The 14,325-nt window shown below is 41.5% G+C and overlaps 1 protein-coding gene across 8 annotated transcripts in view; it reads right to left on the bottom strand.

Moving 5' to 3' along the window:
• The window catches only part of Dscam3 (Down syndrome cell adhesion molecule 3), a 246,514-nt gene that overhangs the window by 120,285 nt on the left and 111,904 nt on the right, over positions 1-14,325 (bottom strand). For all 8 annotated transcript variants that reach the window (XM_076423805.1, XM_076423788.1, XM_076423797.1 and 5 more), the window contains exon 3: positions 9,177-9,266. In XM_076423805.1, the coding sequence (XP_076279920.1) occupies positions 9,177-9,264 (88 nt within the window). In that variant the 5' untranslated portion in view covers positions 9,265-9,266. The remainder of the gene's footprint in view (positions 1-9,176; positions 9,267-14,325) is intronic.

The raw sequence follows: 14,325 nt of genomic DNA, 5'->3' as shown, positions 1-14,325 counted from the left end.
AATCAAGGAAAGGAATTTCCCTGGTACATGGATATTAAAACAGAAACGATTGTTTTATGAAGGAGTTTCAATAAATCTCGGGGAATTTAAGCGGAGATAAGTAAATTATATTTGTATTCTTTTACAATGGAATACTGAGAACAATGTTCTGTAAAGTATCGCATTCGATGAACATTTTAAAGCTGCTCTTTGTAATAAAGGACGAAACTGTTTTAAAAGCTGTTACAGAGGATGTTCTCCGACAACGTTTACCTTTGAACGTAAACGTAGACATTCTTTTGAGCAATGAATATGACTGTGAAGCAAGAGGTAATTACGAATTAAGATTATCTACGTGTAAGCTTATAAAACCTGTAGGATCAGGGAAAACTGCATTTTAATTTCACATCTTTCAACCTGTTAAAAAACGATAATTATTTCACCATCCCCATATTTCCTCGATGCATGCATTTTATAACGCTGACAATAAAGTATTCCTCTTTATTAAAATAGAGAATTATAGTTGGTAAATTATATCGCTTAGTAAAGACATTCTTCGAATTTAAAAGGCTCGAAAGACCTGCAGCCTCGCAGAAAGTTAAATAAACAAAGACGCACGGGTCAAAAAGGACCCGCCACGGTTTTCCATCGAATCGGTCGCAACACTAATCAGCCCGAAATCGTGCGAAAGAAGCAGAGTCGGACCACCGAGGGTGAAACCGTCCATTTTCGAGTGGACACGTACCTTCGCTTAGTGTCCGGTACCGTCGGGGGCGGGTGATGCGGGTACACGCGTGTATCTGTAGGCAGAGGGGAGGAAAAAAGGTGGAGGAGACAGGAGGCAGCGCAGCCAGCGTCACAAGGAATGGCGATCGACTGCGAGAGCATGAGAGGCGAGGGACGGGAGCGAGTATCGCGATACTCCATCGGCCAGAAATCGATACCGGGGATGGCCACGGGTGCGAGGGTGGCTGCCTCGCTGTCTGTATTTTTCGTGAAAGCATTACGGACACGGATATTCGCGTTACACGTTGCTCTCAGCTGTGCCTGCGACATTTCATCGCGAGATCTCCTCGGTAACACAACCCTTCCCAGTGGAGATCTCGAACATTTACACTGTCATATCAGGGAATAAATGAACCATTATGTCAGTAGATTCTGACCACTTGACATCTAGGTAGAGGAGTAGTAGAAGTACATATTAACCCTTTTGCTACCGTGGACGAGATATCTCGTCATGATGATTTCGTTGTACAATGCTATGGACGAGATATATCTCGTGTATCTCTATTACTACTATGGAGTGTTTTCTTCGTAAATTTGACACAAGTAATCGATTTTTAAGACATGTCATCGTTGATGGAAGGTGCTTAACACGTTCGCTGCCAACAACGAGTTATCTCGTAGGTCGAAGTTTGTGTTTAGGTTTGTCATAAAAGATTTTATCGCCAAAACCGATTACGATATAACTCGTATAATTAATAAAGCAATTAAAAATTATCTAAATTCAATATCTTTCCCATAAATACATGTTTTACAATTAATTAAAATTTGTTGGCGTGGTGGAACCGTTTTTGAAAATGTCGCTCGGCAACGAACGTGTTAAAGATGATAAATATAAAATACTCCATATCTGACGCAACTAAGGTTTTTATTGTTTATTTTGTATGTAATGCTTCCAAGCATGGTGAAATTTATAATATGACGGAACAATTTTTACAGAAATATCTGGTTTCCTTCCGTCGGCCATTTATTTTTTGCAAACAGCACATTCTATTTTTCGATAAGATCTTTTACTGTGCTTTGTATTTTTCTATATTAGATCGTTCTGCATTTCATACAAAATAAACAATAAACACTCTGTATAATACTGTGTACAATATGAAGTATTTTATATTCATCATTTTTAAGCACCTTCTACCAACAATGACATGTCTTAAAAATCGATTACGCCTGTCAAATTTTGAAATAAAACACGTCATATCGATAATAAAGATACTAGATCTCTCAGAAACGAGATATCTCGTCAATTGTAGCGAAAGGGTTGAAACAGCCTCCAAAAAGAGATTTTAAATTGAACTTACGGAAATTGATTTAATCTTCTAAAAACTCGTTATTTGTGGACAGTGTGTGGAACACGTTTCGAAAAGCCGAGGTCAAAGAGTATGTCTCTAAAAGAAGAGCATTGGACGCTGCCAGAAAAAAAAATGATAAAAAAGAGAGGTACCGGTGGAACCAAGAATCAAGATTTCACAATGGAACGTTTGAATCACTGTACCCCCGAAAAATGAAAGCGCGCGATTCAAGTGCACGTGAATGCGTCCATTATGCGACAGTGAAATAAGTCACGTTATTAAATAAATCGAATTTACGTCTTAATTGAGATCAGGAAGTTAGGATTTGCCGCGCGAATTAAAACTTTCTATTATCTGTTTTAGTTATCTCCGACTCGGTAATTCTATAGCGAAAATTGCGAGAAGCGGAATGGCAAATTGAATTTTAATTTGCATTCTTCGCCTTGGGAAATTACCGGCGAAACCTGGTTTGAAAAATGCGACAAAAGTGAAGCTGATTCAGCGGAGTACTACGCGCGACAAAGTTGTTATTCTCTTTGTACGGTAAGCCGGGAGAACTAGTCGCATGAAACATAAATTGCCGCGGAATAAGGCTCAAACGCAAAATTAAAAGACCCGCGGATTGCAGAATTTACGATGTCTATCAGATTTGTACAACAGCGGTGATCAAGTGAAATGTTTCTTAATTTTATTAATTTTGAACTGTTCAAAACTGGAAGAAAATTTCTAATTTAGATTTTAAAATTTCATATGTCTGCAGAAATGTTGAAATAATTGACTGGCAATGAGTTAGCGAAGGGTCGTGCTAGGAAAGTCAGTATAAATAATTGTAAATAAATTTGGTAAGTTTTCTTAATATATTGTTCAGTAGATTTTTATGCGTGCTTGACACGGTGAGAAAAGTAGCGCTCGTATTCAGCTGACTCCGCTCGGAGGAGCGCTTAATTGCTATCGTTCCGAGGTCATTCGGCTTAATCGCTCGTTAATTAACCACGCGGTATTAATTAATACTTCATTGTGCTCGTTACGAAGTTGTTAATCCGCGGAAACTTGTTCGAACCGCGTTCTAGTTAGCAGGAAGCGTGGGCGTTGCACCAGGCATTAATCGAACCTCGAAATTCTGATTCTTAGACGATTCGAACTTTCACTGAACAACGGGGCTCAACCACTTCGAAACAATCTCAACCAGTCCACAAAACGACAAAGAAGCGTTCGAACGTGTCTAAACCAACAACGATGTAATAACCGTCCCGAGATTGAATCGCGAAAAATTTGCATGATCGCATCGAGATAATTGGCCGACGGATTACCCCATCGAACTTTTATTCCGCCTGCTGGAAAAACTAAATAAAAAAAGTTTTCGAATCGCGAGCCCGAAGTCCCGGTACCTTGTACACCGTCATAATTAGCGAACAGCCCGATTCTCTCTTCCTCTTTCTCTCACTCTCTCTCTCCCTCTCTTTCCCGTCAGCGTTTTCTGCGCCGATGATTCGCTGACTTTCGTTCATCGAAATTAGCGGTAAAGGCAACTCATCGTTCCCGGTAGGTCTGCTTAAATATTTGAAGAAGTGCTTAGCGAAATTCTTCCTACCATCGAGAGCTGCTCGAATCGAGGATCGAGCAACTTATCATCCCCCTGCCACCCTCCATCTTCGACCATGATACTCAAGCTGACGAACCACCCCGTTTCCGTCGACGACTCATCAATGAGTCGTACGCACGAAAATAATGCTTCTCAGTATTGAGCGCGAGTGAGAGCAAACACTGGATTCCTCAAGCATAGTCTTCTATTAGTACTAGGTACTACAATTCAGTTAATACTTCGTCTAATGTACAAACGGAAAATGCAAACAGTATTTACCTGGAAATTCGTTGGTAAAAGTTTTTATTAGATTGGTGCAAAGAAATTGCGGTTCTGCGGTATCTTGAAGTAATAATATTTATGTTCCACCGTAAAATACATATTATTACATTAAGTCTGTTTATTCTGTTGGCACAGAACTTTCAGATTTAAAAGCGTAAAGAGATTAAAAGGTTACAAGCATCAGAGTATTGCCCTTAACTTACTAAAATTATTAAAGGAAGAAAGAAACTTCTAATTGGCTGTTGTAGATGTCTTTAACACTCACGGGCAGATTCAGGCATTGGGTACCTCGAGTGTGCCCAGCGGGTAAATTCAGGCGCTCCATAGTGGGGTATTTCGCTGTAAAACGGGAATAAAATATTGTAACGTTATTTATGGGCTCAGGGTCATAAATAAGTAGATCGTTGTATTCGTCTTGACTTCAGCTATAAGATTATGGAATACAAATTGTACTTTAACATTTAAAAAATCAAAATAATTCTTGTCTTTTGTCGAAAAAAATTTTTTTTCGAAATTTTAAATATACAATTTTGTACATGTCTAAATCTGAAAAGTAGTGATAATTGAATGCTTCGATTACGATGTACTGAGTTGAGATAGGTGTACAAACTATTCACAGATTTCATTCTGTTATCATCTAAATTAGTATTGTTATTAATATTCCCACATTACCAATCATTCTGTAAGTTTTTTTTCGATTTTAAAACTTTATTGACGATTTAGGTAAACCATTCCGCTCTATTCCGCACTCTTTCTTGTACCATTACATTCGATAAAGGTTTACGATCATAGTCCAAAAAGAATTGATTCCGGATCGTTCTGAATTAGAGAGTTATAACTAATTTAAGTAGAAATGAGCATCGAAAGTCCCGACTTTCGTATTGAAATCGACAAAAAACTTACAGAATGATCAGTAATGTTCAAATATTAATAATAATATTAATTTAGATGATAACAGAATAAAATCTGTGAGTGCCCTGTACACCTACCTGAACTCTGTACACTGTACTCAAAGCATTTCATTATCACTACTTTTCAAGAGTTCGGATAATCTAACGACAAAATGTTTGAAATAAAAGTTGAACAGTATTTAGACATGTACAAAACTGTATATTTAAAATTTCGAAAAAAAAATTTTTTGGACAAGAAGTAAGAATTATTTTGATTTTTTAAATGTTAAAGTACAATTTTTATTTCATAATCTTATAGCTGGAGTCAAGACGAATACAACGACCTACTTATTTATGACCCTGAGCCCATAAATAACGTTACAATATTTTATTCCCGTTTTACAGCGAAATACCCCACTGTGCGCTCGGTCGCTCAGGCCCAATCGGACAGAGTCGGACACCCAGGCATCTCGATTCGGGCTGAATTGAGCAGAATCGTGCAGTTTAAGCGTCAACGGACAAATTCGGGCGCTTGGATAGTTTCGGGCACTCGGCCACTCGGGCATAATCGGCAAAATTGGCCACCAGAGTAGCCCACAGACAGATTCGGGCATCCAGGCAACCCGCAGGCAGTTCGGAACGTTCAGCGAGCCTGTCCGATATGGTCGTTGGCATCGCCGATTGCCTCAATCAGAAATCAATAGGACTGTCTAGCGGGACGAATACCCCGGGACCCGTGCACATGTCAGCGTACTTTACGTCTGTTCACTGTCGCGGCTGTCGACCGTGCTGTACACTTTGTAGATCTCGATTTTATCATTCGCTCGTCGAACAACACGGGGGTGCGATGGGGTACGAACGACAGACAGGCATTACGATCATTGACAACTATCGTAAACGCGAACGCGTGAAACGAAATGGGGTGAGTAGCTCGAACAGAAGACAATGATTTTCAGCGACGACTCTGCTGGCGATCGATAAATAATTTTATCCCGATTATTGGACATTTGTGATTCAGTGGTTAATCAAGTCGTTCTTATAGAATGGAGAACTTGTTCCGTAAAAATTCGTTCGTAGAATTAACTTGGTTGTAGTAAAATATTATTCAATGATTTGTTGTAGTGCACACTGTAGAGAAAATTTCTGTTTTCTATTGTCTATCGATTTCAGATTTCGATTCGGCCGGAACGAATGTTTCGTTGCTATTTTGGAAGAGAGGATACCGCGTAATCATTCGACGACTATTATTATTAGAAACAAGTACATTTTCTCGGACACCTAACAAACAATTTCTTCCGAAACTAGCTGCCCAGTACACAGCCCGATAAAAAGCCGCATTGAAAAAGTCCGAGTCTCCCGAAAACAGAAGACGCTAAGCGCACAGACACCGAGAATCACGTCCGGTCCCAGCAAGACCGAGCAAAAAAATACAACCGTGGTACGTACATAAAGCTTGGTCTAGTCTTGCTTGAGGGAAATACGCGAATATCATAGATCAAGCTGTCGGGTCGTCGGGTCTTTTTCGAAAGTTCACCGCCAGTCGAACTTCTCCGAGTCATGTGGTGGGAGGAGGGGGTGGTAGTCGTCCTCCGACCCGCTGCCGGTCTCACAGTAAATCATCGCGATTTCGGAGATCGTTCCGAACCGGAACATCGATAAACCAGAAAATGAGAATCACTGGGCCCTCCTCGGGATACGGAGTGTTGGCACAGTGCTCGTGATCGATTACTCGTCATCCGCGCGCGATGTCCCGAGTTCGACGCCCACCGCCCGCTGCCAAACCAAACGTACTTCTTCCTCTTTTTTTCCGCTCCCTTTTTCCCCCTGTTCCTCCTGTCACAGCCCTCTCATCCCCTCGTTCCCTCCACCGTCTATATCGGTCTTTCTCTTCGGTTCCTCTATCCGGTCCGTTCGTTTCCCTCTTTCGTTGCATCGACCGTAGGCTCTGCAACGTAGATAGCCACCGATGGACGTGTACGAGAGAGGACGATCTTCCTTTTTCCACCGTGTCTGGCTTTGTGAGAGGCGCGAGTCGGAGAGCGCGGCCTATTCCAACGAACCAGAGAAACGGGAGAGAAAGAGATGAGGGGAGAAGGCTGCGGACGCTGCGAGCCACCAGTCGATCTCTGCCAAATCAAACTTAGGTCACTCTTTCGTTTTACTGGGTCGTTTCCGTTTCGAGGGGCTCCTTCGTTCTGGCTATCGATTTTATCCACCTTGGTCACCACCCTGTGCACGTTTCGCCTTTGCACTCCGGACCCTTTTTGGCCCCCCGTGATGGAAAGGAGTCGTCCGATTTCGTGAAAATGCACGGCGAAATGGAGTACTCATTGTTTTCTTCTAAATCATTTTCTTAGGATCTGTGGGACCCACTTTCTCTAGCGTTCATCGGGTTTTTCGAAAGAAGTTCCTGAAACCTTTGAAGTTTGTTATTCTCTTGGTTCGTAGCTAGGGGTCTAGCAGGATAAGCACAGTCCAGCGGCCCCCATGACAATTCTTATTGATATGGCTCCCAAACCAAACTCCAGAGTATAAAAACCAATGTTTATGAAACCCTAAAAGATTCCCTTTCTAGAAAAGATCAAGTCGCAATTACTCGTATTCGAACAGGACACTCAAGATAAACCCATGACTTTCTTAAAGACAGAAAGCCCCCTGGAGTATACACTACTCGAATGTCTCAGGTTTTCATTGGAACGATCCTGATTCTTTATTGAAAATGACCTCAAGTCGAATCTGAACGAAGACAAAATTAGAGGAACCTCCTCCTCTTCTTTAAATCCATTGATCTATACGAACTGTTATAATTTGATGCTACAGGCTCTCATCCTAATGTCAATGTTAGCTATAGCCTTTTTACAAATTACATGTCAAATATATTATAACCAATTGTAAACCATGCGGTCACCAATGACCTCGCTGTTAATGCGACCACGTTAAAGTAAACTGCAAATAAATAAACATATGAATGCATATTGTAGTAATTTTCCATCACTGGAAACTAAATTAAATCTTTTTCCATTTAGTCGCAAAGAAAGTTGTACATAATATTTCGATCAATGTAATTCATTAGGTACAGTATTTACACGATTAAATACTCATTGGTAGACATAACAACAGTGGTCCGGACAATTCAGTGCAGCTATTAAACCTCTCTCAATCGTGCCCCGCGTCCCACCCTCATTAGCGTCCAATATTGCTTCGCTTCAGAAGTCAATTCCAGCCCTCGGCAACCCTTCCATTACCATAAAATCGTAAGACTCGACCTTCAAGATCCGCCGCGGCAATCAAAAATCCCCAGAGAGGTCCAGGCTGTCGAGGAAATTCAACTTTCCCGAAACAAATGAATTTCTTCAACCCCTTCTCGCGCATTAGGGACGTTGAACGGGATGGTGGGCAGCTGCGAGGGGTAGAAATGGACGACTGCCAACGACGATAGAGAATTGGCAACAATTGGGGTGTGACTTGTGTCCGAGACACCTCTGTGTTCTGGAAACGTCCCCCGTGACTTGGCCACCCCTATTTCCACCTGGCATGACGCTTCTTTAATAATAACAACGGTAATAACGATTCCGTTTAATACTAAAATAACTCGGAAGGAAGTGATTCTTACTAATGCATTGAACACATTAAAAATATTGTTTCAGAAATTCAAAGATTATGAATGTTTAAGGGTAATTATTTTTTGACGTTGCATTAAAATATGTTACACTTTTTATAGAGATGTTTAATAAAATTGTTTGTCGTTTCTGTGAAATAATGATGGTCTATTAAAAGTCTGCTGAAGTTTTGGTACCCATCCAATGGAATAACAAATGGGATCAAGTTCAGTAACGGAAGTGGTAGTATTCGAGGTGAATGCGACTTTGTGTCGAAGTCACCCCTATTCATGTACCCCCATATGACCCGGCCACGCCTGTCCCCGTCTCACCTTGATAATAGCCGACACGAGGGGTGGAAAGGGATTTCTGTTCCCAGGGGGCGTGTTCGCGGGGGGTCAACTGTGTATAGATTAATGGACAGATAGGGCTGTTATTATATGGGTCCTCCTTAAGACAATGGACTCCCGGCAATCTACGATCTTTTTCGAGGCTTGAACGGAGGGTAATTTGGATTCCGTTTCTCGTCGAGACCCACCGAGGGTTGCGATAAGCGAAGTTGTCGAGCTACTCGGTGATTGGTTTATTGAAAGATTGACGAGAGAAATGAGACTTGCTTTTTTCGGAGAACCTCAGTCCTCTTTTAGAAAAATAGTGATAAATTGATTTTACTTTGGGATCGTTGAACTCGTTTAGTTTTTTTTTTTTGGTGTTACAAGTGACGTTTGAGCGAAAGCTATTAACAAATTTCAGGGAATCCAGTACTCACCAGTCAGGAGGAAGAGCAGCACGGTCGAATTCATTCCCGAAGCCAAAATTCGTCGAAGTGGAATCAATTCAACGCATTCTCGGCGCATTCCTGCAACAAAGAGCGAATTGTTTAGCGATTCAGGCAAGAAACCTGCATGGCCACCTTATCATCCCTCGTTTGCGCCTATTTCTTTCCCACGAGAACTTCCGAATTGTGAGTTTAATTTAATTCTCACTCGAACGTCATCTAATTTCTGATAACAATAATTATAAATAACAGCGACTATTGCGTAAATTATTTTCCACAAGCTAATACAATTCCTTCCATTACAGTAAAACCCATCGAAACTTTCGCACTCCGATATTACTCCTGTAGAAATTCTGTAGTGTTGGAAAACCCGAAAAACACGGAATTTTTGTTACGGACCATGATGCGAAAAGGGTTCGGTCGTTTCGTTAATGATAAGCACACCATTCACCGATCTCGTCGAAAGCACCCTGCACAAAATTGTTGCCGCAAAAGTTGGAAAGCGGGTCGAACGATCCGTTAACATGTTGACTACTGAACCACCAGTCCGAAAAGTACCGTAAAATCACAGTAATTTATTAAAGAAAATCTCTACTGCAAAGTTAACGTTTGTCACTAGTCTCCAGACTTCATGCATTTCTAACTAAATTAACCAGGCGAAATGTACAGAAGCAGGAAGATTCAGACAATTTAAGTACGTCTATGTATTATTTAAAGTCTATTCAAATTAATAAAGGTTGAAACAATTTTCTATTTCATTCTTATTTCATAAAATTGGTGCAGGAAATTTGTACTTTGCATAGAGGTCCTAATAAATTAAATTGAATTGAATTTACTTAATTGTGTTACAGTAAAAATTCATTTCCGATGATAAATATCCAACCATGTTAATGATCGCAAAGAGACGCAGCCATAACTGTCCCATTGACAAAGGTGAAATAATTCACAGACGTCCACCATGGACGAATTCAATAAATTCAAGCGAATGGACCAGGAGAAGCGTGACGCTCATTACGGCGTCGCGTTTAACAGATTTTACGGGAGTGTTAACAGGCACGGGGCAAATTAGCATGGTGCCCCTACATCTGCCGACCATTAATCAATTACTACGTTTCCGCGTGTGCGTGGGCCACCGTGTATAACCGCTGTGTCGACCGAGTTATCCTCTCGCTCTCTCAGTCCCTCTGTGTTTCTCTTCGTCAGCGGAAAATTTCGATCGAATGGTCCTGTTAAATGATCGCGACCGAAAAACCGCGGACCGACGACCAAACTGACGTTTAATAACGTTAATAACACACGGAATCGGTGAAATCCGAGTGACTGGATACCCTGGACCCCCCCGCAAAACTGTTCCACTTTCGGTTCATTAAACCCGAACCCTGAAAGACGCTCAAAATTCTGCAACGCTATTTTAACGTTTGACAATCGCTCTGCGAGTATGCTACGCCAGATATAAAATTTATTTGATTACACAGGTCAACAATTTTTAGCACAAAAACATGTCTCGCTGTTTAAATGAAAATTGACAAACGTTATTGCATTTTCGTTACATCGTACCTCTCGTTTATCGCGTTTAAGACAGAATTGGAGCAAGCTGTGTGGAACAGTAGAAAGGCAGAAGAATCACTTGACAAGATAATAATTGAACAGAACGAAGGAAATTTCGAGATGGATTTAAGCCGAGGCCCTGTTCTTAACCGGCCGGTACATAATATAAAAGTTTATACAGTCAAAGTGGAGCACTTTCGACGAAATGAAATTGCGTTAGGGGAGAGCGATTCAGCATTTTCATTGGCCGTTCTGGTAGCTTACTTTGGAGTGCGCCGAAGAATAAAAATGGAAGCCGCACACTCCCCGGCCCATCGAATTGAAACGTATTAGCCTCGGTGTAGGTACACGTATCAACCGGTCGATAAGCAATAAGATTGATGGTGCCGCGGCTAAGATATTCATTTATTTCTGAAGAGTGACGTGCTATTTTTCAGGGCGTCGTTCGACGAGCGTATAATACATTTATCTTAATATTTCATACTGTCGGGGGTGGGGGCAGAAACGAAAGAAAGAAAAAGAAACAGACGGTGTATTAATATCATCGAAGACTGTTCGAAGCAACGAAAACTCTATCTGTTCTGTTGAAACAAGAACGCGCTCCTCGAACGACAAGAAAATTACATCAATTATTTATATTTACAGTAACACCAACGTGGAGTACGTATTTGCATAAATTATTATCTCCAGATCTATTCTAGGACTCTAACACCTTATCCTGGCTTAGGTTGACTTTAGCCAAACATAGTATAGATTTAATGAAAGCTTAGCTTGCATGTGACGCAGATCTAATTTAGGATTAACTTAAGGATCTAGGCTTATGTAGCGACAATCAAATTTGAATCAGACCTAACCTCGGACTAACTAGGATTGCAGCAGGCCTGACCCTCATTGGACCAATATTCAGTATTGATTCGGACCTAACAATAGCTTAGTTGACTATTTTTTACATTGAGGTTATGTTCACCAAAACTAGAGCTCCACCCTTCATTTAGATCTAGCTGGAGATTGAATCAGGTTAGTCCACATATAGCGTACAACTGTCAGAAATTCAGTCGAGCGTTATTTTAGATTTAATTTAATCCTTAGCGCTCGGAGTGGTTGCTCAGAGTCACCACTAAAAATTGCTCTAACATTATTCAAAATATTGTTTACATTACTAAATATGTTGGTACCTAATCAATTACTACACATTTAAGTATTATATGAGGTATCGTATCAATTTCATATCCACAATCGGAAGAAATGTTTCATTTCCGAATTAAAATAACTCCATCTGCAAAAAGTTAAAGTTCACGAAAGTTAGATTTGTAGATCTAAGACCCAGATTATACTCGATTCGATTTTAATAGTTTAAAATAAACCCAGACGCATTTGATATCTGGAGCAAAAATTATCGTCATTTATTCAGACCAAACCTAAAGATCGTAACGGTATATTTAATTTAAATCTAGTCCTTATGGTTCACCTAATTTCTGTATAAAACAAAACCGACTGTTTCAATTCCAAAGAGTTTTTATAGTCATCTTACAAGCCGATTGCGCAGCCGGCCAACATCACGATCCCCGAAATATTTCTTCTCGCGGCTCAACGTTCGCGAGCATTTCGCAGTCCCGGGACAGACGATACATTACAATCGTGTTTCCCCGGACGATAAACCGATTTTCCTAACAGAGGAAAAATTCGAGGCGAGACCGTGGTCAGCCCATAAATCATCCTTTCGAAGCTAGTTTCTTGTTCGTGACCCCCGATGTTTCGGCAGGCCGTGCGCCCGGGGATAAGATGCTGTGCCGACGGTAAATCCTTGTACACGCACCATAAACCGGGACAAAATACGATCGGCCAGGGAGAGAATATGAGAGGGGGAGGGGGAAAAGGAGGGCGCAATATTTGTCATCGAACGGGCGGTGACACCTCCCGGAAAATAAGTATGAAGGGGTTATGGTTGTCTGAACTTGGTCACGGACACCGAACCACCGCGCTGCGTCGTCGATTCGTGTTACGGCCGTTACTGCGATCGTTTCTTATTGTTTTATTCAATAGCAAAGTACGCGACCACCGGCGAATTCACACTGAATTCCCGACAAGCACCGCGCCGTCGGTTTATCGTTTTCTCCAACTTCCGTCGCCAACTATGCATCCATAAACATTCAACACCCCGACAATGAATTTAGAAAGCTCTTATTTGAAACGACACTGCCCAAAAAATTATTTCCTCTTTTCTGCTGTACGTTAATGCGTTTCTACGAGTTGGCAATTTATTCATCGATAGGACCACCACCTTTTAATGAACCTGTACTCCCCGACAAATTAAAAATCCTCATCAACACAGATTATCGGCAAGCTTAATATGATATAAGCATGGTCCAGCGGCCACCATGATAATTTTTAATGATATCGTGTATAAAACAATGCTGCACACATGCTCAACAATGCTCAACCCGAGCTGAGTTCGAGTATTTTCGTTTCTTTTCATCTTAATATCGTAATTAACTACCAAGAAAAGAAGATGAAGTTAAGTATGTTTACCCTCATATTACCCTTAAATGAGGGGTTAGCAATTTAAAGGTTCGGGGGAAATTCTTTCAACCTGAAAGCATTGTTTTGCACACGGCATCAATAAGAAATGTCGTGGGTGCCACTGGACCATGCGCATTCTGTTTTGCATCACCCTGTACACACCGCGGATCGTCAATCTTCCAGCAGACGGACGGCACCGATTTTTCTCTCATTTACCATGCACACCCAAACTTCTGGCGCAATACCTCGGCAAAGCAGAGAAGACCAACCACTGAGAGGACATCGCCTAGGTCGTTGTCCTTTTTTCCTCCCCCATGCTCTGCTGCCCGGTCGCCGGTTCTGTTTCGTCCCCAGACAGGCTAGCCTTCCTCACATATTTCCAGCGCCATTCGTGTTTGTATTTCGCGGTAATCGTGGACCGGAAACGGAGGTCCGCGCCGTGAAAAATGACCGCCGTCGCGCATCCGGTCTCCGGCATCGTCCGCCATCCCTGTGAACCATTCCCGAGCTTCCCTGCCCAGCCAGCGGAATGTGTTTTTAGGGGTGGCCCACCCTCCACTGCGTGTCCAACCCCCTGCCACCCTTGTTTGCCGGCAACCCAGGAAAAACGTGCAGCCATAATCCAATTGGATCGATTCGATGCGCGCGTGATTGTCACGAGATTGTACCGCCATTTGCTTCGCCGGACCTCGGGGTTATTAGGTTGTATAGATGATGATTGAGGAGTTTTGTATCAGGTCGTTTCCAAAAGTTCGTTTCGCTTCCAATTATTGTGCACAATGTAAATTCAAGAGATATGAATCAAAGAGATGAATAAAATAATTCTTGTTGTAATAATTATTGTGTTTTATAGAACTTTTACTTAATACCTCATTATTCAATGATTCGGCTTTTCGACGTGCACCATTCTTGCACTAAACGGCTCATATAAATCACTGTCGACGCAAACTGCAATAAAGAACTCGTACTTCGTAGCGGCTAACGACGACGTTAAGCAACATTGAACGCATCAAAAGGGAGGAAACTCGCATCGCAAGCTCGCGAATCGACGAACATAAGCAAATAGCGAGTG

The sequence above is a fragment of the Lasioglossum baleicum genome, chromosome 1 (assembly GCF_051020765.1).
Source record: "Lasioglossum baleicum chromosome 1, iyLasBale1, whole genome shotgun sequence".
Classification (NCBI taxonomy): domain Eukaryota; kingdom Metazoa; phylum Arthropoda; class Insecta; order Hymenoptera; family Halictidae; genus Lasioglossum; species Lasioglossum baleicum.
This window is presented reverse-complemented; position numbering and strand designations above follow the sequence as displayed.